Consider the following 27481-nt stretch of genomic DNA (forward strand, 5'->3'; position numbering starts at 1 on the left):
TGTGGATAGAGCAGAAATTTTGCATTCGTCCAAAACTACTGAAAAAGAGCACTAAGTGGTTGAAGCAGTATGTACCAAATTTATGTAGAACAAACTATTCACTATTTAGGACATCAAAAATTGGTTTTGGCATGTTCTACTAAATGAGCTGTCTAAGTACGTGACATATGCCATCTCTTTTGGAAAGTACCTTTGAAATATATGAACCTATAGACAGCAGTCCAGCCCCAGAAGTGTTCCTGTCTAAAAAAGTAATGACACATTCAAATGTAGATCCATCAAGACTATGTCTGAAATACTATTATTAAGGAAATCTGAAGACAACCCAGGACTGGTTCATGAAGCTATGGAAACTCCTAAACAAGTGCTGTGAGTGAAACATTAAAACTAAATGCAGAAAATAAGAGCCTGATAAAGTTCCTACATCAGACAGCTATTTTATAATGGTGGAATCCAAACAGGCTTTGAGAAACTGAGTCTGTTAGTGTGAAACAGAGCCAGAGAACTGATGCACTGTCCGTACTGGTTAATTGTTAGCCCACTCCTGGCATGGGACTGGAATAAGCCAGCAGCCAGTTTCACCCTGACACGATATGAGAGATACTGTAGGCCACATGGAATGCACAAACAGTCAAGATGAGGAGGCAGAATTTAACTATGTAGATGTAAGCTGTGAGAATAAAAGAATGACCAAGTATCTTCCTCAGATTTTGTATAAACCCCAGTAGAAGTTTATAACTCCTTAAGACTGCCAACAGATAGCAGTACATCTCATGAAGTGGCAGCAATTTCCAAAACAGCCAGAAATTTCACAAAAAAAACCATCTCTGCTTAATGTATTGAATGTCTAGTCCCTCAAAATGAGCAGACTTCAATGGAAGGAATACAACATCCTTGGTGCCCTTTCCATGGACTGATCTCAGATTTACCTCTCTACCACAGAGATGATTTTTTTTTTTTTTTTTCTCCAGTCTTGCTATATTCTTTCAATTCAAGTCTTTCAATTCCTCTAGTCAGGAAAGCTCATACTTCTTTTTCTTCAGGCTGCCCTCTCTCTTGGGAAAGCTGCACTGGATAAAGCTGCAGGCAGCACCATCACCCTGGTAACACTAGTCTGGCCCAGTCAGTTCTGATCTCCTGGTTGCACCACCTCAGCCCACCACTGAGGTCTCTAGAGCTTTGACTCTGCTTCTGCAGTTCTTCATTCAAAATATTAAGAGAGTTCCTAGTGCAAACTGGAGATCTCATGGCTTGCTCATCACCAGTTCAGGACTTCCTAGTCAACAGTACTGAGCGTTTGAAGAAATGAAATTGTTAGGAGGGTGGTGTAGGTTTTTGATTTGGGACTTATGGAGGTTTTCTGTCATCTTACTGTCTCTACTCATTTACAATGGAGGTTTTCTATCATCTTACTGTCTCTACTCATTTACATCCCTGAATCATTGGTGATTTTTTGCCTTCTGGTTGCTTCCTAAAGGAATCCAGTCTTGGTTTAATTGTTTCTTATGGGTACTCTGAATTAATAGCAGTCTGTTCATGCTTACTTTGTTCATGAAGGTATGCTTCTTTCTGTTGTCTCTGACAGGAGTTATTAGGAGATACAAGGTCTGATACCTCTCCTGATTCCTGCTATACTTCCTCCTCACCTGTTACTCCAACTGTACGTTTGCTCCTGATCCCTTTTCTCCCATTTCTTGAGAGTATTCTAATGTTGAGAGGAACTTAGATCCATTTGGCAACATCTGCATTTTTAGCCCCTCTGTATTCTTAAATGGCATATAGATGTCTTTGTGAGTTTAAGGGACATTTGATCCCACAAGGGGAGTGTGCACACAAACCTAGTAGTAAACCACTGACCCATTTGAAGTGAACCATGTGAACCATTGATACCTAGAAGTCAATGACATAAACTTCTTCTGTCCACCATGCTGCTAAAACATCCTCTTTCAATTTTCTCTTCCCGATTTACCACACCATTTTGCCTTACCATCCCACTATGAAGTGCTCTGTTGTTCCTGGGTCTGTCTGGTTTAAAAGTGATGGAAAACAAATGTTCGTAGCTGACCGTTTTCCTTTCCATCTCAAAATTATGAGCTTTTATATGACATCATAAATTCAACAGTTTCCTCAGCATGAGTTCTCTATAAACGTATCCTTGTCATGCTGGCTTTTGAGTTCTTTCATTTTTCTGCTCATTTTTGTTGCTGTTCTTAGATAGTAATGACAGAAATATGTAATGATCAAAAATATTGTGAGTCATGCTGTATTGTCCATTTCATTGACTTTGCTGTTAGATGTCATGCTGCCTTTTTCCCCAGCCTTGGCCACTTGTCCCTTCCTACCTTCCCTACGTAGAAATCAGTATTTTGTGCAAGAATGTTTCTTAACAGAATGCTTCATAACAGCCTTGTGAGAGGGGCAGTTGTCTTTCCTATGTTAATTCCAAAAATAAAATCTTTGAAAGATTTTTAGAAAATACTGAAAATTTAGAAATTACTGTGCAAGAAATACTGCTGTTATATTACCATAACTCCTGGAAGCACTGCTTTCCAGATTCATTTTTGCAAGGTATGTCTCACCTTACAGAGTATTATATTTCTAGCTGTGAGACATGTACTCTCCTAGTAACATTCAAGTTATTTACATCCTTTTTGTCCTACACATTGAGACTGGTTTATTGGATTAACCTGAAATATTTTTCAAGCATCTTGTTGTAATTATCTCATATAAAATCTATCTTAATAAATATTTTACATGTTATAGCAGGTAAACTAAAAAATGTTACATATATAGCCTAGTTTATGAAAGGATTCAATCTAAATCTTGTTAGTAAGAGAAATGGTAATCTCTCAGTAGCTCAGGAAATGACAAATTTGAACAGAGGGAGTCATGACAGGAGACCAGTTATCCTAAAATTCACACTAATGAGACTTTCATATCTTTTTTGTATAGCTCTGATTAGCAGTGAAACAGTGTGCAATTGCTTCCATATTTCTGAATAAAAGAAAAAGAAGCCATAGACCTCCTTAATTAATATGGATTCCTGATAAAATAGACATCAATAATAGTTAGTAGTTATTACTCTGTATTAATGGAAGTAGTATTAATTGCATTGCATTTCAAAGTAGTAGTGTTATGGTTTTCCTGTTTCTTTCTTATTAATGTTTGTGCACTGTGTGGTACATTTGTGGATAATTTTGCAAACCATTAGATAAATCTTTTTGACATATATTGCATAGAAGGTTTTTAATGACTATTAGCAAGCATTTTGTTTCAAAAGTACTTTTATTATTGGTGAAACTGTTTTCTAATGTAGGCTTATGTGGGCTGTATTACATTTGAACAGTGCTTCTATTAAAACTTAAGGGGATACTTCTCTTAGGGATGTGTGTGCCCAACTCTTGTTGACATTAAGAGGAGTTAGTTTGCACACTGAAGAAATAGGTCCCTTTAGAAGACCTTTTAGCAAAAAGAAATACAAATGTGTAGACATAGTTTCTCATCTTTGCATGTCATAAAGAGGTAACTACCATTGCTCCAACGGCTATTTTGCCATTAAATTCTTATGCCCAAGATGGGGCTACATACAGACGTTGTCATTATTATGTCTACACGGAAACTTGCCATGCACCTAGCTTTTGTGCAGAACTGCAGGAATTCTGCCTTCAGGACAGGCAACTACTTATCTCTGTTGATGAGTGGAGGGCACATTTGTGTCTGGTAGCTGCACCCCACATCACTGCTAGAACCCAAGAACTTTATTGGCAGCACTGCAGACTGATTTCATTCTTACTGATGTTAGTGAATGAATTAATACTAATTAAAGAACAGTTTGTTTGAGAAAACAGACTTTTTGGCTTGCCTACACTGGAATCTGGCCAGGCTGGAGGAGTTTCACCTCTGTTGATGCAAGCAATATAATCAGAAAGCTAATCAGGTTATCTTGGACTGCATATCACAGTGAGAAGTGGCATCTTTTGAAGCCAAATATCTCCGAAGCATGGTACGTAGGAAAACCTACTGCAGTACTAGGACATGAACAAACTTGGTTTTTTCCTAATTGCCCATAGTCTAGGCTCTGAGTGAATCTAGCCTTCCTCAGAGGAGATCTGGGAGATCTCAGTCTTAGGAGGGAGAACTACAGAGATGGACTCTAAAAAAGTACCGTACAACCTGTGCTTGTGTACTGAGGCATGTCTAAAGTTTAGTCTAAATGTGTTAACAATGTTTCTGTTGGTTCAGTATAATGTAATGTCCTATTAAACAACATTTGTTGGGTTTCCAAATCTGTTGTCAAAGTACATTGTGTAGACATTGTGACGTGGTGATTTGTAATATAGTGCAATATTTTCTAGTAATAAAGCAAGCTAATACACTATGAAACAAGTGAGTACATTATCTATTGTGCTACAGATACGAGACACAGCACTGGGGAGATGGGAAGGTGTGATTTTCAGGCACTTCCTAAACCACTTACAAGAGCCACAGAACTCTCTTGGCTCCTACAGTTTGCCTATCTAGTAAAAACTCAGAAACTAAATTAGTCTTCTAGATGAGGTATTTATCCCTGTACAATTCTTTAAGCAATTTTCTTTTAGATTCTTAAAAAGGGAAGGAAGGCTTTAATAATGGCTACACTTGCTCTCTATAAGTAATGCTCAACTTTTTAATTTTTTTATAAACCAAGAGCATACATTTATTAAATACAACACTGACCTTCTCAGGAAGCCTTTGGGTGACTAATAATTCAAACACAATCAAAACCAACACCAGGATACACACACCTTTGCTGTGTCACCTTCAGATTACAGTATAAGAAAGGACATGGGAGCAAAAGCTATCAGGCACAAACTCTGAAAGTTGACTCCCAAGTGTGTCAAAACAGATCTCTAAAAGAAACAAGTTGCTTTCCAAAGCCAGATTTATCATAACTTCAAACAGTATTTCAGTATATTAGAAACATACTGTGCAGTTTTCCTGTTTGGTAAATGAGAAAAATCTTGACTTTTATTTATTTTGTACCTTTTATTACCATGAGCTAAAAGAAGTCAAGCTCTCTGTGCACACATTCCTAGGGTCACCTTATTTTTAGTGTATATTTCAGTTAGGTGAAAATTATATTTAATGGACTTTTTAGGATATTTTTTTCTCTAATGTAAGCATTTTTTATTGCATTTCATGTGTTCTAGATACAGGACTTCTAAAGATCCTGTGATAATTAGAAAAAGACTCTGTATGCCTGAATAAAAGCACAGACTCAAAACCTTTTAATGAGAAAATATTTTAATGATCTTTAAATTCATTTTATTAATTAATTTCCATTTCCACAATGAGTTGTTTTTTTCCCTAGTAGAAAGTTTGCTAACATTGTAAAAGGATAAATGATGATTATAGCATTATAATAATTATTATTATTATTATACAGTTTTTCTTAAAGAATAAAAAAATTCATTAAATAATACTTCAGGGATTAGTTAGCATCATAAAAAAGGTTTGCTGATTATGGGAAATACCACAGTATTATTTTAATATATTTTAATAGCTTAACTAAACACAATTGTCAATACAAAGTCAACATCATTGTCTTACTAGCCATGTGAAATAATTTCTGTATTTTAAACTACTTGTTCTCAATAAATGTGATTATTTTAGGCCAAGCAGTGCCTCTTTGCTGCAGTATAAACACTGTATCTCTGAAATAGCACAGAAGATGCCTTAATCTGTTCCTTAGGAAAAAAAAGGAATTTCCAGTGGAGAAACTTGTTCCTTTTTATTTTGTAAATATGATCCTAGTGGGATAGTGTATCAGAAGACCCATCTGCTCTTTTGCATAGCTCTTAAGCCTCATGATATTTAACATGTAATGTTCTCAGGAATAAGTATCAGGAATTACTAAAAGAAAATGGAAAGATTCTGGCAGAATAATTCAACTGTGTAACCAAAATGAAGGATGATTACATCAGTGGGAGGTCCTAGAGCAGTCCAGAGAGAACTCTGGAGAAAAGAAAAGTCCACAGAGCTTTGATCTGTGGCCAGTGAGAGCCAACAAATGTGGTAGAGCCAAAGACAGTCATCTCCATCCAGTTTCTGCCCTTTTTCACTAGCATTTTCCATGTTTTACCCAGGTCCTTCCTCAGTCTCCATGTTTATGACTTGTCATTCTGGCTCCATTTTTCTTCATTTGAGCAATTCAGAGAAGCTGTCATTCTTGAATGTCAGCCCAGTCTTTAAACTTAGTCTTGCTTTGAGCAGGAAGTTGGACTAGATGAACTCCAACTGTCCCTTCTGGTCTAAACACTTATATTATTGTATGGTTCTCTATCTTTCTCATGTTTGGGAGCTCAAGGTGCTAAAAGAGAGGTTCTCTGACTAAATGTAATAAATCACCATCTGGATATTTTTAAACTTCTTCCACAGTATTTTTCAGAGGGAAAGAGAAGTTACTTAATCTTGTCTCCTTATTACACTGTATTAAATATATATATCTATATAAAACAACTATATTTCTTTATATATGAAAGTTCTTTAGAAGTCATTCACACAGAATGAAGACATGATTTTTGATTTCAGCTTGACAGATATGTTCATTAAGATTATATACACAGCAAATTATCATCACAGTATAATTGAAAAATAATGCAGTGTTTATTTATTTATTATATAGCATTCCTGAGAGATCTCAATGGCTTGTGGGGTTGGCTCTAAAATAGGAACAGCTAGATAGTCTGATCCAGCTAACATTCACTACATGGACATCAACTATGATTATTTCTACTAAGGTTAATCTTAATTATGAAAGAGGTTTATCTTGTATCTTGTTCATTGTATACCAGACTTTCAACTTTATCAACTTTATCCTTATAGAAGCACATTCAGATGCATTGTACTAGAAGAAGAACCATCTATATGCAGTTTCAGTCAAAATGGCCCTTTTTAAACAGTCTTCTCATGATAATTAATTATGAATGTACTTTTTACAGGTCCTTAAAGGCAAAGAATCTGAAACTTTTACATGCTACATATGTGCTTCAGCCTATCTTCCCAGGCTTGCCTTGCAACACATACAGCCATGTCCACCTCAGTTGTTGTGTTGATCCTGTGTAGACAGCTACAGGGCATCCCTCCACTGGGTGACATCCTTACTCTGCCCTGAGCTGGGCAGCAAGCTGGGATCCCAGTATGATGAGGAAAACAGGCACTCCTATGGTGCCATTCAGCTACTGTTAACATCTAAAGTAGCTGAAATGAATAGTATTCTAAAAGAGCCTATTCTTCCCTGTTGATTATTAATTTTTTTTAAGTCACCTACCAAAGTTTTATATTTAAATTTCTACTCACATTTGGTCAGATGAATCCCAATTTAACTGTAAAAAAGTTGGATTTCTAGTCTACACTAGTCACAATGGATACCCTTGCAGTCAGTGGTGGAAAACAGATTCCTGAAAAGGATTAATTACGTCATTTTATTCAGTCCTTTCTTAAGCAGCTTGTTCTCTGAGTTTGCTCATCATGCTCCACTGATTACAGAGAAGTCTGGCTGAGGACCTTAGCTGACCAGCCAGACAAGGGTGTGTGAGATGAGTCCTGCCCACACACCAGAGACAAGCATAGAACAATTGGAGATATTAAAAAAAACCTTGTCACAAAATCTGGAATCTGTCTCATGCACTACAGCTAGATCTGGAATCCCATTTATGCTACTATAGAAAGTAATCTGGGTTTCTTTATAAAAGGGAAGTTATAAATGTGGGCTTGAGGAAATTAGATTATTTCAGATTGAATATAAATATTATTACAAGTTTGATTATAAAATTTATTTTTTATATATAATGGAGTTTTGTAAGGCTTTACATGCAACAGTTCCACTCCTTATTTAAAAATGGAAACAAGTAAAACTAGTACGGCTTACATTTCATTGAAAAATTGGTTAACTGGTTGATGTTTTAACATAAGTAGGAAATCAGTGAGGGAATTTCTTTTCAATGAGCTTCCTCTAGGAAAGGTTCTTGGATTTTGACTATATTACACTTTTTATGAAGATCCCATAGAAAACATAAAATCAATACTTACAAAGTTTGCAGATGGCAGATTGGTTTATGTCATTGGACAGATGACACATTACTGATAAAGAGAAATGTGAAATACTTAATAAATTAAGCATCAGCAAACAGGAAGCATTTTTATTAATTCCTGTAACACAGAGCAAATAATGCAGCCCAAACTTGCCAAAGTGCTTTTGAATCATTATGGATAATCACCTGAGCATAACATCACAATGAAAAAGGCAAATTCAGCACAATTTCTTAAAATAAAACTTATTGTTTATATATTTTTTGCAGTAACATGACACTGGTAAACTATTTTATTGAACTTGTTATGAATGTTAACAGAATCAGTGAGATCCTGTTTCAGATCATTTTTCCCTGATTCTTGTTTATATTTGGTTTTCGATCTTTTTTCCATTTTCCACATTTATTTCAGTTATTACGTGACATTTCCATATACTATACAAAGATCAAGCCTCTTGCAGGGTCTTATCTTTAACTAAAGTTTCTATTATTGATAGTAATGACCTGAAATGTGGGCTTTTTCTAGGATTGTCCATACAGTTCTTCATTTGCAAAGGTAATGGCTGATTCCACTGTCCATGTGCAAGGTAGATGGAAAGAAGTTTCCTTAATACCCAGCTCCTATAATATGTCTCATTTCCCATACAGATAATTAAGCATGTCATTTCAGAATTGATCTCCTGTGAGAAATCTTGCAAGTAGTTGTTCATTAAAAGCATGTAGAAATGCATGAAAAGGACCTGGCTTGGTCCTTTTAGACCTACTGGTCTAAAACAGAGCTGAAAGGATAGAAACCAGATAGTGAAGGATTCAGAAAAGATGTTTTGGGTGATGTAAACAGTTCTCTAAGGAGTCATGTTGTAGGATGATCCTTTTTTTCAGCAGAGAGGAAACACAGTCCCCAACCTACAACACTCTGGGTACCAGAGTCTACTAGCTATAAACTGCTTGAAAGACATTTATGGTTAACATGAGAATCTATTTACTTGAAAGTGCTACAACCATCCTCTGTGTCAAGTAAATTATAGCAGTCTGCTGGAGAGCATCTATTTCTTTTCTTCCAAAGGTAGTAGAGGTACCCACTTTTATTCATTAATATGTGATAGCTACTTGCACACTGTTTTTTTTCAGTTCTCATTAATAGTAAATAATCTTTACCAGAATGAGGAGAATTATAGATGTTCATCATGTCCCCCATTTAAGGTCTTTCTTTGAATAGCAGAACACACAGCTTTCAGAACATTCTTTATGGAAAAACTGTTCAATGAAGGATCTAAAGATATTTTTGTTTGTTTTCTGTTGTGTATTTGTTAATATTTTCAAATTGCAGCAATACTTTCTGAACTATTAAATTCTGAGTAGCTGGACATATAATTTTGTTGAAACTAGAATGGAATTGTTATTGGTTCCCTCTAGTCTATGAAGTATTAAGTTTAAAACACCTCCTACCAAGATTGAGTCCTGGACCTTTTAAAAAATTTCACCAAAGAGAACATCCACTGAGAAATAGAGCAACTTAGTCTAGAACTCTCAATTGCCTGATAGATCAAAAACTTATGGTATGAGAAACAGAGGCCGGCTTATAATAGGATAAAGTACTTCAGGCTTCATGTTATCAGGAACATTGAAATATCTAGTGCTCATTAAATATTAGATGGTCGTGCTAAATATTAGATGGTCAATAAGTATTTTATCTAGAACTTAACTAGAATTTTCAACTGAGATCTGATTTATTTATTTTTTTACCAATTAAATGTTCAATACATTCTGGAAATGCAGCTGCTTTTCACAAAAATGGCTTTAGTGAATCACCATTCACCAATGAAAACTCCCTTTGTCAGAAAAGCACTAACAAGCTCTAACTTGAACCAACCTTTTCCTTCCTCTTCCCCTGAAGTAGACCATTTGTTGTTGATCCCTGTGACATGAATTATACTTCTTAAATTATCTCATAAGAGTTTTTTAAAAAAAAAAAACACCAAAACTAAGCCAGGGGCATATTCCCCTACAAACTATTTCCTATCCTAGCTGATTGGGATTATACCCCAGCAAAACTGTATGGTGACTGGACAAAGAGCATACAGATCTGCCTTTAGTGTCTTTTTATTACCTATTCTTTGGGGAACACCAAGGAAAAAGTATATATCACATCTGATTTGATGACCATCACTGATTATTCGTACTGTTCATCCAGATTCCTTCAGCCAGCTATAGTCTTCAAGCATAAATTCATAGTTCTTGTTCTATGATCATATGGGCATACTGAGGTATACGGGTATACTGAGGAAGAAGGTGTTTTACAGATCCAATGGGTACGTCCAAGCTTCCTTTCTTATATAGTAAGTTCTGATTTTAAAAAAGGAAGGACATATGTGCTAGGTACCCTAGCAAGTCTTTCTGAAAATGCTAATTTTTAAGCTTAGGCCAGCTGTGAGATCCACAATGTGCTTCACAGTTGTCAGCACCATAATCTTCTCTGGTTAACTTGTCATGTTTATGTACTGTTCCAATTTTCTCAGTACTGAGGGGTTATTTCCATTATGTTAGACATGTCGTCTAACTCTCAACAGTCTGAAATCAATTTGTGTTCCTCTGAGAAACAGAGCACTGTCACAAAGAAAAAAATTATCTTCACAGTTTTTCTTGCCTTTCCTTGTAATACATTCATTTAATACTTATCACTTCCCAACTATCTTGTCAGGAACCCTTATCAGCATCATTTTTTAGTGTTCTGTTCATTAACTTTTTAAAACACCGCACAGGACTACATGTGACCAGCATCATAAAATTCACATCAATACTGTTCCTCTCTCATTAGACTTAAGGACACAGCCCTTCTTTACGTTAATTACTCATCTCCAAACTTTCAGGAATTCAGAAAAATGTGACATTTCTCAACCTTTTTTTGCAAGCCAGGTCATCTTGATTGATTTATCATGCGTTATGCTCTTTAGTGTTCTGTACTGCAATAGTACCATGCCCATCAATCATTATTTCTCTCTCATTTTTTTGTTTCAGGTTCCCATGGTCTTATGCTAAATCTTCTGAACTTCATGTCATTTTAACCATTATAATTTAGATTGTTGTAAAGCTTTTACTAATTCAGCTTTGTTCTTCTTCATAAGTAAGTTGAATACTGAGAATTGCCTCCTGACTGGATGAACATGAAAGCAAAGAGGTTTATCTCTACTAGGTACATGTCATTGTGGACAGTATCGTATCTTCAGCAGCTCAGAGCAAAGTGAATTACCTAGAGGTTCAACCAGGGAACTGAGAGTTTAGAAATTCACTGTTCTCTTCACAGTTTTGTCACTTCTTGGACATCAGCCTTCCACTAACATCCCTTGCCAAATGTTCTGCTTTCCTACACTGAACAATATACTTTCACAGTTAAGACTCAACCATGTAAAACTTGAATCTTTGATGTTTTGTTTCTCTTCCACAGTCTCCCACTATCTGTCAATCTTTCTGTTCTGCCTGAATCCTATAACCAGGGATAAACTGGTCTATCAAGCTGGTGTGAAGGAGTGGGAAATTGGAAAGAAATTATTACTTTGAATAACATCTGGATCTGAAAAATCAAATAAGCATGCTATTGCTTATTCCATCTTACACCACTGTGGCCAAGTGACACGATTACCTTTTCATTATGTTGCCATCAAGTGTTTATCATTCTGCCATGTGGTATGAAAATGAGCCAATTATAGTTAACACACCTGAGCTCCTGACACTTCCCATTGTCACAGAAGAGATTTCAAAGGGAAATCAATAAAATTCAGAACCATGCTGACAGCTTAATGCATATTAAACACAAAATTGAAATTACTACAATGTAATTTAATGACAGAAAGGGAATCAGATAAAACCAGCAGGCTCTCTCAGTCTCTGTAATTTAAATTATTTGTTGTTTTATGATGAACTTCTGTCCAGTGCTCCCAAACCTCAGGGAAATCAGGAGGAATGAGATTCTGACCTCAGCGCTGAGATCACTAACAGACATTCAGGGCCATCTGAGATGCACTGGGATATCAAGAAATGTTCACTGGCATGGCAAAGTCAGTGGGAGACTCAAGATTGTCCAGGATGAGAACTGAAGCTCTGAAGTATCCCATAGAATCTGTGTCATATCTGTCAATCTAGCACAGATTTCTGAGTAACATAAGGTATGGCACCCTTGATACTAGACCTGTGGGTATGCATCTGTGTTAAATTCCTAATTCACAGACTATGACATCAAAATTTAGTTGCCTGAATATCAGTGTCTAAATTTGGTGCAGATGTCTATGTGTGTATTATAATTGATGGGGACTTCAGTAAACTGCAGAAATATAGGCATTCTATACTAATTGAGATGCCCTTGGGTATTCCACCTCACCTCCCACCTATAGGTCCTTTGTAACAGCTGGCAACGCCATCAGGCTACATATTCCAATCCAAAAGACACTAGATGGTGATGCAACTGAGCTGGTATCTGGAAACTATTCAGTACAAACAACAGAGTCCAGACCGTTTTTCAGGTCACTGCTAGGTTGCCATCTCTGTTTGGTTAGCTGAAATATTTCTAGACTCAGTTCTCAGCTGTTCTACCTCAGTTGCGTGGTTCACCAATACTTCCAATGTGCTGTTTTTCTGTCTTCCATTAGAGCGGAGCATTGAATTGCAAGATTTCCCATTCAGAAATAGTCATGGACACCAAGGGCATTTCCTTACATTTATTAGGGAATTTTCTGATCACTGTTTCAGGGATAGGATTAGCTGGTTTTCAAATCAGGATCAGGACAGAGGGGGAGATACTGGGGACGAGAAGGAAAGTCTGTGAGAGTTTGGAAAGAGGCATCTAAAGAAGGGGATAGCTGAGAGGAAACATGGATGCAATGTAGGAATTCAGAAGAGGAGGAACTGGCAGCATAGATGTCAACACTAAATATCTGGTGACTCTTTTTCATCTATGCCTTAATATGAAGCTTACATATAAGCAAATGAATATATTTATTATTTAATGTTTTTCCCCCACACTTTTTGTGAATGTATTTTCATAAAAAGGACTTTAGGACACTGTGTATGAAAAGCTTATGCTCCATCTATATTTTAACAGAAAATATTGGAACATGCCTTGATATTCATCAAAGTGACATGCCATAATGCAAACTGAGATCTCTCTAATGTGCTTAGAAAGTGTAAAAGCTTAAATGGGAGCAGATTCTAAATACATGAAAGAGCAAAGACACTGGCATAGTTAGGCAGAGTTTCTGACTGTCAGAGAGCTCTGAAAATATGATGCAGTTATTCCTGAAAAAATAGTTTTGAAGCTTAAATTAGCTTTCACTAAAGCCAGGCTGAGTTGTCAGACATGTTCTTAGCAAGCATACAGAGACTATATGGGTATGGCAACACTCACAGGCCCTTCTAGAAACAACAGTCACTAGCTGTCAGGTCTCTGAAGACTCAATTTATATTCTAAATTAAGTTGCTGATTCAGTCTGTATAATATATACCAGTCTTTTCACCTTGGTGTGTCTGCTCTGCTCAGGGAGAATTGTGTGCAACAATATGTTTGCCCAAGACAGTGCGTTACTTGCATTACTATCTCTTGAAGTATTAGAGCTGTACAGTAGAGAGCGTAATCCCTATCCTGGACACATGAACTAGTGACACTAGTGACTAGTGACAGCAGTCACTGGACAACACACATGAGCAAAACTGGAGATTCTTCAGGAAAAATTTCCTTCTGCCAGACAAAAGGTTCTTCTTGTCTGTACAGAAAAATAACCTTGACCTTTTCAAGGTGTTGGTAGAATTTACAACCTGTGAGATCTCGTTCTCCACTCATCATGTGTTAGTACCTGGGCATGTAGTCTTTTGCTAATTGGGTTAGTATTTAGCTAAAATACATGTATTATAGACCTCAGTGAGGAAAATCGCAGTTCATCCAGTACTGCTTGCAGTTGCAGATCATAAACTAGGATATGGACCTAAGCATTTGAACTTTTAGTAGGAACTTCTGCAATAAAAGGCAGGAGATGAGGGTCTTCCTCCATTCCATAATATCTTTTTCTACTCCAGGTCAAGTTGTCCCATTAAAATCTGTTCTAAATTGTACTGTAGCGGCATTTTCTCTATTCCAAGACAGGGCTGTCCTCCAGATAACATAGTTTGCTATCAACAAGGAAATAAATCTATAACAGTGTAACATTGTTCTGGTAATAGGTGCCAGAAAAGAGATGAAAGTTCATATAAAAGTGTCATGTAATGAGACATTCTAGAAGTGTTTAGTATCAAACTTTGTCTCTGGAAAATAACTACTCTTGTTGACCACATACAAAGCTACTTGTTCCAAAAATGCATTTCTCATTTCCAGCTATTGTTGTAGAGATTTTTATTGTTTTTCCCAACTCTAGTACATTTAAGCATCAAAAACTGTCCTTGACAATGTTGCATTTGTCTCTGCACTATTTTAACTATGATCCAGAAATCTCTCCTTCACATCCAGATTAATCAGAAGGAGATGGTATTTAGTTTGTTATTTTCTAGTTTCATAAATTATTTTAAATCTCTGACTGAGAAGCAATTCACAGAGCTGTAGCAGCCAAGCAAAATAAATAGCTGTATGTCCATTAGAATGTAAATTAACTCATTACTATGCCAGCTTCTGACCTTTACTGATGTCTGTATTCTTGCTAACAAAGACTCTTTGCTATTCATGAAAGTGAAAACTTAATGGTAGCTTGAGATTCTCTGGTGTATTTTAGAGCAAACTCTTATAGACGCAGGTGACCAGTGAGGGTCCCAGCTTGAACAGCAAGTACTTCTGTCATTCATGACTTTGAATAGCTATCCTTTTTCTAATTATTTGTGAAGACCTGAAAATTATTGGAAAATTGTTGCTTAAGAAGGCTAGGTCAGTGAAACTTCATGAACTGCACAAAAAGTGCTCCAATGTATAAAAAGCTGAATATTGATTTAGTACCTGATCTCACAGTCAATTATTTTTTTGTATCAGTTCTATAGACTTCAGTGAGATGAGATCAGGTTTAATTTCCCATGGTACTCCTCTACCTCCACATCATTTCTGATAAACCTCTCCATCTTGCACTTTATGCTACTCATCAAGAAATCTGAAAGTTTGAAGGGAAGAAATATAGACTTGGAGTCATGATGCCCCCAAGACACCTGGAGAAGAGATGAGCCACTGAAGGTGCTACCTCAGTGTGGCCTAAAGCTCCAGCTGACCTTCCTGTGAACTGTGCCTGCTCTTTCTCTTGCACCTTCATAGAGTGACTATCTGTGGGCAAGAAAGTATTTGTTCTTTGGAGTCACTTTTCACAGGTCTAGTAGGACAAAGAGAGTGAAAAATAGTACTGATTTGGACTGGAGCACTACTTCTGTAGCAGTCTCACCTGGGTTGAGATCAGGAGCAATGGAGTAGGGACGATAAAGCAAAATGCCACCACAAGTGACTGCTGAGGATCAGTTTGTACTGTTGCAAGTGTCTTTCAGGCAAAACTGTTTAATAACATCTAGGAATATTTATATAAAGCCTTAAAGGAGACAGACCTATTTCACAGTTTTATTAATCTGAACCTGTATTTGCTATAACAACTGGTGACCGTAACCAGCCTTCATCTCAGTGCAGCACAGTGCTACATCAGTTACTGCCATGCTGCCAGTGTATAGCCTACTGCAAGGGAAAAGACACTGGGTCTAACCATATATGATGTTGTGGGCCTGATCAAACATGATGGGTCATTCATCTCACTCTGATATGGGATGTGTTGATTTTTGACCCATTGCATCGGGTGCCATCCCAACCAAAGACCAAACGGATCCTCCACAGCATGGCGCCATCACTCTGAAGGACAGCTGACGACAGGACTAGCTAACTATGCTTGAAGAGCTAGAACTCCCAGTCTTCTTACAGCTATTCTGTGTTTCAAGGTAAATCAACTTTTTGTTTTTGCTAGAGTAAGAGCTCAATACTTAAAACTGTTTGAAAAAGATGGATCTTTGAAAAAATAATACATAATAATGATTCATTTTATTAGAAACAGAACTACTAATTTCCATTCCCTATACATCATCTGATATTTTAAATATGACATGACCAATTCAAACTTTTTATCACCTGCTTGTTTTCATAAGTATTATTTCAGACTCATCATCATAGAATGGTTTGGGTTGGAAGGGACCTTAAAGATCACCTAGTTCCAACCCCTCTGCCATGGGCAGGGACACCTTCCACTAGAGCAGGTTGCTCAAAGCCCCGTCAAACCTGGCCTTGAACACTGACAGGGAGGGGGCAGCCACAGCTTCTCTGGGCAACCTGTGTCAGTGTCTTACCACCCTCACAGTGAAGAATTTCTTACTCATATCTAATCTAAACCTACCCTCTTTCAGTTTAAAACCATTAACCCTTGTCCTGTCACTATAGTCCCTGATAAAGAGTCCCTCCCCATCTTTCCTGTAGCCCCCTTTAAGCACTGGAAGGCCACTATAAGGTCTCACCAGAGCCTCCTCTAGGCTGAACAACCCCAACTCTCTCAGCCTGTCCTCACAGGGGAGGTGCTCCAGCCCCCTGACCATCCTTGTGGCCCTCCTCTGGACCCTCTCCAAAAGGTCCATGTCCTTCTTATGTTGGTGCCCCCAGAGCTGGACACAGTACTCCAGGTGGGGGCTCACTAGAGTGGAGTAGAGGGGCAGAATCACCTCCCTCGACCTGCTAGACACCCTTCTCTTGATGCAGCCCAGGAAGTGTGCTGCAAGCACACATTGCTGGCTCATAGTCAGTTTTCCATCCACTAATACCCCTAAGTCCTTCTCCACAGGGCTGGTCTCAATCCACTCTTTGCCCAGCCTGTGTTTGTGCTTGGGATTGCCTTGACCCATGTGCAGGATTTTGCACTTGGCCTTGTTGAACTTCATGAGGTTTGCACAGGCCCACCTCTCCAGCCTGTCCAGGTCCCTCTGGATGGCACATCCCTTCCCTCCAGTGTGTCGACCACACCACACAGCTTGGTGTCATTGGCAAACTTGCTGAGGGTGCACTCAATCCCACTGTCCATGTCACCAACCAAGATGTTAAACAGCGCTGGTCCCAATACCACCCCCTGGAGAACACCACTCGTCACTGCTCTCCACTTGGACATCGAACTGTTGACCGCAACTCTCTGTGTGTGACCATCCAGCCAATTCCTTATCCACTGAGTGGTCCATTCGTCAAATCCACATCTCTCCAATTTAGAGACAAGGATGTCATGCAGGACAATGTCAAATGCTTTGCACAAGTCCAGGTAGATGATGTCAGTTGCTCATCTATTTTAATTCATTGTTTCCTTTTAGATTTTGTTTACTACAGTATATAAATTAATTGAATTTACTTCTTGTCATTGTTTTTCTGAGAAGGGGAAAATATTTGAAGAATAATTGAATAACACTATATATTTGTTCTATGTACACACACAAAAAACCCCCCATTATCTCTCCCACCAGTATTTTTGGAATTTTAGCTGGAGGATCTTTTGTATCTTATTGAGTGAGCCAAATTGTAACTTGAGTTCTGTGCACCTAATCCAAACACACCTAGCATAACTCAACAAAAGGTAAACATACAGAAGGAGAAGCCAGATGTAACATGAATGGTAAGAAACAATTCACTGCATGCTGCTAATGGTGTACACCATGAGTCTGAACTCCCAGAGATGTTCTCCACTGTCACATCCATTTGAAGTTAATGAGTATTTGACACCTCTAGAACTGAGGCCCCTGTGTAGGCAACTAATAGACATCTCAGAGATCCCAGTGAGAGGAAAAAAAAAAGCACAGAAAAAAACATCTATTGTTACAGTAAATTTTCTAGAGAAGAAAACTTCTGCTGAAGTGTTGTCACATGGATGTTGATAATATGCCCGTGGAGTCAGTTAATGCTGTGGGAGTGCTCATCAGTCATCTGTTCATTAACTTGCAAGCATCTACGTGAGAAAGGTCTGTGCAGTACTTGGGACAGTTTTGCTCAGGAAGCCATGTGCAACAAGGCTTTTATAACACAAAAAAAACCAACAACAACAAAAAAAAAAACCAAACAAACAAAAAACCAAAACAAAACAAACAAAAAAAAAAAACCAAGAAGCCCAGTGAACGCTAATGGGCAAAATACTTGCTGTATCATCAGTGCAACAACTGATGTGGAGGGAAGTTGACATTGCTTTGGATTAAAAGGCTTTATCTTTGATGCTGTTGAGTTCCTCCCTGCAGCACTACCACACTCTGTTACTGCAGAAATCAAACTGTTCCCAGGCTTCAATTTAATTATACATATATGTTTGCCATAGAGGTGAACATCATTAAAGGTCCTGCAGTTTAGCAATACCTATGTTAGTTACTTGTGATTTTACAAGGTCTTAAGAACTTTTCCAGGAACCAATACAAAATAGTGAGACTGATGGAGATGGAGGTGGAGATGGCGATGGAGATGAAAGCATCCACATGGCAGCAGACTAATAAACAAAGACTGGTTCAGTATTACTGACATTACAGAATATGCCAAATTCAGGATTTTACTGGAAAAAAAAAAAAAAGAAAGAAAGAAATTAGGACTCTATCTTGCAAATGTTCTAAGTCCTGTCTGATAAGCTGCTTTTAGAAAACTACACTTTCCAACAATAAATACTGACTGAAGTGTAAGGCATGTGAAATCTGTAAGCGTATTTTATGACAGAAGCATATTTAAATTTGTATATAAGAAGAAATAGATACAATGCGTGTGATGTGATTTGTCTTTTGTTATAGGATATCTTCAATGAAAAGGAGAAGTACAGTAAACTGAAGCTGGAATTTGCCTTGATCTGAAAAGAGAAAAAAAAAAAAAAGTCCCTTAAATGCATTTGAATCCAAAATCTGTTTTCTGTTACTGGTGTTTTTTAGTACAGTTACAACATAGAAACCATCACAGCTCTGATTTCCAGGGAAGCTCATTTTGGAAGGTGGTAAATATAATTTAAAAAGCAATGTCAAAACCAATTTTTCTAACACTGCTTTATGAGAAAATGTAATTCTGATTTTTAAAAAGCATATGGTTGGTGCTGTACCTTGACTTCCTTATTTAAAATGTAACAATTAAAATTTCAGTAAAGGTGTTAGCCACCAGCTGCTGTACCTTCTTACAGTTTAAATGGTCAACACTGAAAAATAAATCATGATATTCTCAAAACTAACTTTAGAGAATATGTGAGGTTATGTATTTTATCCTCGCATGCTTACACGTTACATACCATAGTATTCTTCTGCTAGCATCTGGCTGAGTGGTAGTGGTTGCTCCTTGACACAAGCCAATAACCCCACTCTCCTTTCAAAACTAATTCAAACCTGTACTGATGCCTTTACAAGGAGTGTTAATAAAGACTTATTTAAAACTAATAGAAAGACATAGGAGTCTTCAGAAAGTGAGCCACAGCTTATTTGGTGAAGCTATTATGAGAAGGGATGGCTGTCAGGCACATGGGTGAGCAGAAAGCCACTCATGGGAAGAATAAGATGCATGAAGTATTTTTAGGTGGATCTAAGTTGACTTTTATTATTTCAGATTTTAAAAGTGTATGTGAGTATGGGGATGAGAGGTGTTTATATGTATATAATATTCTCAACTGCTCAGGTTTTTATAGAAGGCATCACAAGTTGGATGGTAGAAGCTTGGGAGTTTGGGGAGGGAGAAGTGGAAATCTGGAAGTGGGATAAGGAGGTTATAAGACATTATCCAGTATGTGTGTCTAGTTAGATGTGAGTTGTTTAGAACGTTGAGCAGCATTAGTACTGTATTAATACTCAACAGAAGTTGAAAGCTGCACTCTTTGGAGGACAAATTTCAGCCTTGCCTCTAAATCAGTACTGAATTGATGCCAGTCTGCCGGTGGCTGTCATTCAGGTGGGATCCCACTGTATCTGGTGGGGAATACTCACCACTTGTAATGAACCAGCACCAGAAAGTCAAGGGAAAATGTGGTGTTGTGAAGTGAGGTCAAACTAAGTGAAAATCCACTGCTTCTCCTTCCCAGCTGTAGATGTGACTGCAGAAGGTGAATACTGTTGAGTATGCACTAAATGCAATTAAGATATACTCTTCAGGTAAGCTTCTGAGCCTCAATTTTCTACATGTAGAGGATTTGGTCTTTATGCAGAACAATATTTAAAGGTGAAAGTTAGAAGGGAGCATGCAGAATACACGGGAAAGTTCATTTTGCTTTTATGCTTTTTCATGTGAAGTTTCTGTTACACTTACAATGTACTACATATGCATTATGCTCTTGAATTCTTGAATTTGCAGCAATGCAGCAATGGTTGCATGTATTTAAATACCAGTGATAATTCTGGACATGTTTGGTTCACAACAATTATCCATAATCCATCTCATGTTGAATAACTGATAATGCCATACATTGTCTAAAGGTCAGTTTTGTTCAAATTGGGAAAAAGGATGCTTAGTTTAGCTGAGAATACAGATGTTATGTGAGGCAACATTAAAATTGCCATGAAATACATGAAAAATATAAGATAGGATTTGCTTTATGGAACTAGCCCTTCATCTATTTAGTCTAGCACCTAGTCTTTGACATACGTGAGAGACCATCTCATCTTACATGAGGTCTTGGTCTAATAGCTGAATTTAAATCTGACAAATAGATTTTAATATTAGTTCTTTAGAGATTTTCACTTCTAACATGCTTTTGTACACATATGGATATCCAATACTTTTAAAAAATCTTTCTTTGAATCTTTTACTTCCGTAGCATCCTATATCCATTAGTTTTCTTAACATAATTTCATGCTGTGTGAATATATATTGCCTTTTATTTGTTTTGAGTGTAGATGTTGTCATTTGTAGTCTCTGCCCATAGCCTCCAAGCTAAGTATAAGTCCATGTTCTCCTTGTTTGGGCAAATAATTGAATTTTTTTATTTGAGGGGGTTTTTTTTTTAAATCTTCACTAGATGTAGATGTCATTATTTATTTGATTTATGAATACTTACTATATTTTTGATAGTAAAATTTTCTGATAACTCAAACAAAACATATTTTTAGGTGACGACAGTAAATAAATAGGAAAAAATTACCTTTTAGTTTGACCTGGAGAAATTTTTGCTGACAATAAGTTATGGGAGGTGCACCAGTACCAATAGGAAGGGAGTACTACCTCTACCAGTATTTTCCAGACACTAAATCAGGGTAGTAAGTTGATTTGAGATATCTTTCAGCAAACTTCCTTGCAAGTTTCAAGTCTTATCTTTAGCTCCAAGGGGGGAAATGCTTTTTAACTTTCACTCTTATTAGCTGTACAGAACAATAGCAGGTAATAAAAAGGTAGCCATCTGCCATCCAAGAAGTTATTAAATAAGTTTCTACTACAGAATCTTTAATACTGAAGGTGATGCACAAGCCAGATCTATACAGGATGCCTGTTATCTCAGCTTGAATTTGCACATGGAAAGAAATCTGTCTGCTTGTTAATGTAACAGTTTTTATCCAGCCACTGTAGAGGCAGTAAATATAAACCTTTCCAAGATTATTTTTTCCAATATACTTTTTGTTTGAAAGCGCTATCAGCATATACATCAGCATTACAAACCAGCCAGTGTTTCTCTGCAAATGGCTCAAGTGCTTTTTCACTCCAAGATTTTTTCAGTCTAAATGAATTAGATATCATGGCAGAAAAAAATGACCTCATTATCACAGAATTCTAGGATCCTTAGATACTATGTACTAATATTAATCCTGTTGTGATTTTTCTGTAGAAAGATATTTTTCCTAGTGTTCTCATTATTTTAATTTTTTTTCTAGACTCACTTTAGAAAAAGAAATAATTAAGTCAGTACTACTACAGTTTAATTCATTTTTTTGAATGAAAGAGCAGCCTTCCTATCAGATGTCTCAGTTTAAGCCCCATTTCTGTTTCTGACAAGCAAATGAACTCTTTGTTATTAGCTTTTAATCTTACTTAGGAAGGTCCACAGACTTTTTTTTTACCTGCTATTAAACTGAGAATGAGTTTTTTAGTGAAAGCTATGCTGAAAGCTGGTATTTTTAAAAATGTAACCCAATATCCTTTGAAATGCTTCTTCTTATTTAATATTTTAAAGTTTTTTAACATTGTGCTGCATAAGGTAAAAACAGTGTTAGCAACGAGTGCTTCAGATTATGTCCTTTTATGAAAAGGACATATCTGGAGTTTTAAACATTTGTAAGTTACAATAGTTGAAATTCATGAAAAATGCTAAATCAATTTATCAGTCAGTCAATAACCAAGGAAAAGGAGATAACTAGTTGTGTAGAAGAGTTAGTCATGTCTGACCATTTGCTAACTATGACCAAAAAACAGGACAGTATCAAAACAAGCAGCCGTCCCAAGACTTGGCTACCTTATCTAGACTGATGAAACAGTTACTTTTCTCCAGGCTTTTCTTCTAAAAAAATCTCTTGTATTATTAGGTTTTGTTGATGGGATGTTCTGAATTGCTTCTTCTTAAAGGTGCGACTGCATTTGACACATCAATACCAGGTCATTTGGTGTCCTATCCAATGTCCACCAAGACATTTGGAAGTCCTTTTGTTTAGTTCTTTTAATTTCGACCTAATCCCATGCTGTTTGTAAAGTATGGCAATGATCTCAATAGCTCCACTTGCATATATATATATAGGCGTGTGTATATATATATATATATATTTGTGTATACTTTTTCTTAGAAATTACCCCCCTGTGGTTTGTCTTTTCACCCTTTGTGTGTAGAGAATTTTCATATATATCAATATTATCTCAAGACCTGAATGAACACAGGAGCATAGGCACCACTTAGCCTCCACTCTTTATGCATCAGAAAAATCTGCTAACATTATTTTTTGTTTATTTCAGGTTTCTTTTCTCCATGGAAAACTCCAAAGCCTGTAAGTTCTCTTTTAAAATTATACACATTGAGTTCATAAGATGACTCCCATTCAAAGCAAATTTCTGTAGACTTTCATCTAACCCTCCTGTTCCCACTCTTGAGACACCTCTCAGCAGTGCCCCAACTCTAGGTGAGACAGGATATGGGGTGGCCTCACTGGTAACTCCGTTGAGTTGGAGTTTGCCAGCAGTAGTCTGGAGAAAGGAACATCTCAATGTTAAGATAGGTGTCAAGAACCAGAAATACAGTGGCTCAAAAATGAGAGGTCTGGAGGAGAAGGCAGCAGAAGACCCCAGCAGTGAGACCAGTCTAGTTGGCCCTCTAGTTGGTGATCTCTTTGAAATGGACAACATGCTCTTTTTCTGGTTTACAAGTGGCTTGAGCTTAACATCCTTAAAGTGATTGTTATTCTTTCTTGCATTAGTAGATCTAGAGCTGTAAATAGTCACACTTCAGGTGAGAACTTGGACTAGATAATTTATTGAGGTGCCTTCTAACCAACATTTCTGTGTTTCTATGATTTTGACGTTAAATCCCAAAGTATGAAGACCTTTCCTGCTGTAAGACTGTAAGCAATGACTGTATTTATTCAGTTGACAACACATGTCATTTTTTGAAGCGGTGACAATGTCCACAGTGTAAACAGAAATCATAGGCTACTATTTTCAGTTGTCTGGTTTGTTTTGTTTTGTTTTTTAATTTGGCTTTTTTATTTAGATTGTAAAGACTTTAAAGTAGTGCAATCTCTCATCAGGGGTGTGTAGAGGAATAAAGAGCCCTGATTCTGCCTGAGGCTTCTAGGAGCAATAGGAATCACAACAGCAATATTTTTTAAAGGATTTATAGTTTTCTTATTGGGGGGGGCGGGTGGTGGTGGTATGTTGAATCTGGACAACTTCACATTCTCTCATATTGGATCATGGCATGTTTAATGCATACCAAAATAATCTTTGTAGCCTGTCAAGAACAAATACCAATTAATTAATCAGTTGATGCAACTCCATCAGACTGCTTCAGCTTGTGGTGGTTTTGATGTAAAAGGCTAGAGGATGGATGTAATAGATCGGAATAAGTATTGGATAAGTTTGTTTATTCATCTAAGTAACAGGACATTCGTGAAAATAAATCTGACTATTAAGGGCTAGCTTGTTCTCGTGTGTGTAAGATTCCTGTCTGACTGTGACATTGAACTTTTAATCTCAGGTAAAAAGTGATAAAGAATTTGGAACTTACTTGTTAAAGAGCTACATTCAAAGATCTCCCAGTCAGTGCTCACTCTCTCTACATACACATCAAATATATAAATACCAGCATATTGTTGACAGTTGTCTGCACAGGTTTTTTATATAAACAGTGTAATAGTTCATATGCAAGTAGCACTTGCCAATAATCAGAATCTAAAGAAACAACCTGAGTGATGCAGTTTTTCATGCAATGGTCTGAGGAAACCAGGGCTCACAGAAAAATATAACACTGTTGTGTGCAGATACTGTACGTGCATGCAGGCTAACCATTCACAGCTAGTCTATTTTGGGGTAATCTCAGCAAGAGAGTTTACAAATGATTAACCAGCTTAAGGTAGTGTGCATTCCTCTGTCTGTCACTGCTTTAACTAGAGAAATAATCAGACATAAATTTCTAGTGCCCAAGACATGAAGATAAGATTGCCCCTGAAGCACTGAGTGTCTGCAGACAGTCTGAAGAAATAATGCCAACACCAGGAGGTATAGAAAGTCTTCCCAACACCACAGCACAGCCTTGTAGGTGTGTAACAGGAAAGAAATACTGTAGATGGCCCAAAACCAGGTTTCTTTTCTGCTTGGGTGACTACTGCTGCCCCCTCACCTCTCTGGCCACACAGTGGAGAAGCACCCACTGTTCTTTAAAGCAAAAAGGGGACCATGGGCCATTGGCTGGAAGAGGAGAAGAGACAGGCTCCTCTGCCTGAGGTAGAGGCTCAAGAATGGCATGCACTGCATCTCAGTCTGCTCAACATCCCAGAATAATCTGGACTGACAGAAATTTCCTGTGGTTTCTATGTATATAGTGCATATATTATATATATCATATGTAACACAATTTGATTAGTGCAAAATGAACTTGAGCAATGTCACCAAACCATTACCCCAACTTAGATTTGATGCCCTGCACTCAGTGCCATGCTTACTCATTTCCAAGAGTGCCTTCATCTGTGAGTAAACATTATGATAACTCACACTGCAGAACACTATGTGACTATTTAATTAATTGATATGGGTTTGGGAGATATAATTCCCCTTGTGTTTATCTGTTTATGTAACTATTTATGTTAGCAGTATTATCCACAAGTAAGAATATTTTGCTAGGCCTTTAACTTCACACTTGAAGATTTAGAGCTAACCAGCAAGCAAGAATTAGGTATATGGGATCCAGTAGGGTTTTGCCAATTGATCTCCAGTTTCTTGTCCTTCCTCCAGGGAAAAATTTGCTCATTAAAGATAATTATATTTTCCTTTCTCTTTTTAAAGCCTTCTCTAAATATTTTAATTTGTTCAGTTTCATATTTTGAAAGAGGTAAGTGTTCTATTTCTCTGGCACTGTTCAAGAAATTAGGAAACTTTCACTTCTAGATAGACAGAGCCCCACATGTTCTTCTGCTTCATAATGATGAGATAGATAGTTTGGTTTCATTGACTTGTATTGTTTTTTGAATTCCTAAACATCATTCTCCATTATTTTCCTTGATCATAAGGAACTTCTACTGCGCCCAGTTCTCCTTTCCTATTTAGACATAAGGGTCATAATCAGGTTTGTTTCTGGAGAACTTTAAATTTACACTTCCATGATACAATGATATACTGTATATATGTTTATATATAGCCAAGGTAAATCCTTTAGAGTCAGAAGAGCTATCAGAAATATTATTGTGACATTCATGTGACTGGTCACACAGGCTAATTTACCCAATACAGAGGACAAATTCATCTTGGTATAAAGGGTACCTGAAGGTACCCTAGGTACTTTCCTGTACCTAAGCTATTTTGATGACAACTCAGGTATCTTCATAGGTCACTATATTGCACAGGATCTACATACCTATAGTGCCCTCTTATATCACATCCTAGTTGTCATCTTTTGTATCTGACCCAAAAGAAGTGTGTCTTTCTTTAACAACATTGGTGAATATTGAATGCAGTATTCCATATCTTCATCATTAGCTCTTGATAGCACTAATACTTTCCTTTCTCAACTTAAATATCATACCTGACACATACTAGTGCATGAGAGTCATCCTATGATTGACTGAGATACCTAGATCTTTCTTTTCTTCATTGTTTCTAATGAACCAGCCCTACTTACTGCTGAAACTCTGACAGAAGCACAGCTTGAATTATAACACTACTGTTTGTAAAGCATGAGGTCCTAAACAACTTAAAATGTTCAATATCCATATTCTGTTTATTTTGAAGTATGAAGCTGAGTGTCAGATCACCTGGGATGTACAGAGTGATAGTTACTCAGCATGTTCACCAGGAGGACTCTAAAACATCTGTAGTCCACACATACTTGGTATGGAAAAATCATGATGCTGTTAATCATCAGAATAGAGAGCAAAGCCTACCTGCTGAGCTGAACACCTTCTGAAACCAAGAAACTAAAGGCAAACAATAATCACAGAATTTGTAGAGCAAATTTGCTGTAAACCTGCAATCACCTTTGATAAGAAAATGCTGATGCAACACTAGAAATTGGTGGGTTTTAAGTACAGTTCAGTTTGTTTCCAAGAGTCATTTTTTTTGTGTAATTAACTGATTGTTGGGTTATGTGCAAGAACACACTGTTCTGGAGGCTTTACCACCCTTTTCTTCAGGAGGGGTCACAGAAAAAGCCAAATATTCATTTCCTGGGATAAACATTTGTGTTTTGTTTAACTTAGCCTCTTCAAATACATTTGGTAATGCAATTTAATTAGTAGCCAACTCCTTCAAAAAGAAAAATGCAGATCCTCAAGTCTTCTTTTGCACTTCTGACACCACTAAGGGCAGTCAGAGAAAATATGGATTGAGGTGACTTTCGTGCATAGACAATACACTGCTGTGTACTTCTCTCCTGTAATGGTCTGGAAGAGTTGTAAAGCTTATTCTGTTCTTGGGAGTTTGGTTGGATGATGCCAATGTAATTTTTGATATAAGAAAGAAACAGTAAGAAATGAAAAAGACTCTATCAGACTAATGCCCACTTTTCTCTCACCATGTTCTGTATTTTATCATTGATCATTCAACTATCACTAGATGCTCAAATACCTGCTGTAATAATTTTCCCTTTGTTTTGTTTTTTTTTTTCTTCAATTGAAGCTGTAAATTCTGTTCACAGTTACAGTAATCTAATTCTCCCTGGGCAGCTAGCTATTTTCATGCATTCTCAAAAGATACAGCATTAAGATCATTCAGTTGCTACACAGTCTGGCCACTTCTTTGTTAAGCACTACTTTCAGTTATGTGTTTG

General features: G+C 37.1%; 1 protein-coding gene across 10 annotated transcripts in view; it reads left to right on the forward strand.

Moving 5' to 3' along the window:
* MAGI2 (membrane associated guanylate kinase, WW and PDZ domain containing 2) overlaps window positions 1-27481 on the forward strand; it is a 763738-nt gene that overhangs the window by 645973 nt on the left and 90284 nt on the right. For all 10 annotated transcript variants that reach the window (XM_074869887.1, XM_074869888.1, XM_074869878.1 and 7 more), the window contains one exon: window positions 22963-22994. In XM_074869887.1, coding sequence (XP_074725988.1) covers window positions 22963-22994 — 32 coding nt within the window. The remainder of the gene's footprint in view (window positions 1-22962; window positions 22995-27481) is intronic.

The sequence above is a fragment of the Strix uralensis genome, chromosome 5 (assembly GCF_047716275.1).
Source record: "Strix uralensis isolate ZFMK-TIS-50842 chromosome 5, bStrUra1, whole genome shotgun sequence".
NCBI classification, from domain to species: Eukaryota; Metazoa; Chordata; class Aves; order Strigiformes; family Strigidae; genus Strix; species Strix uralensis.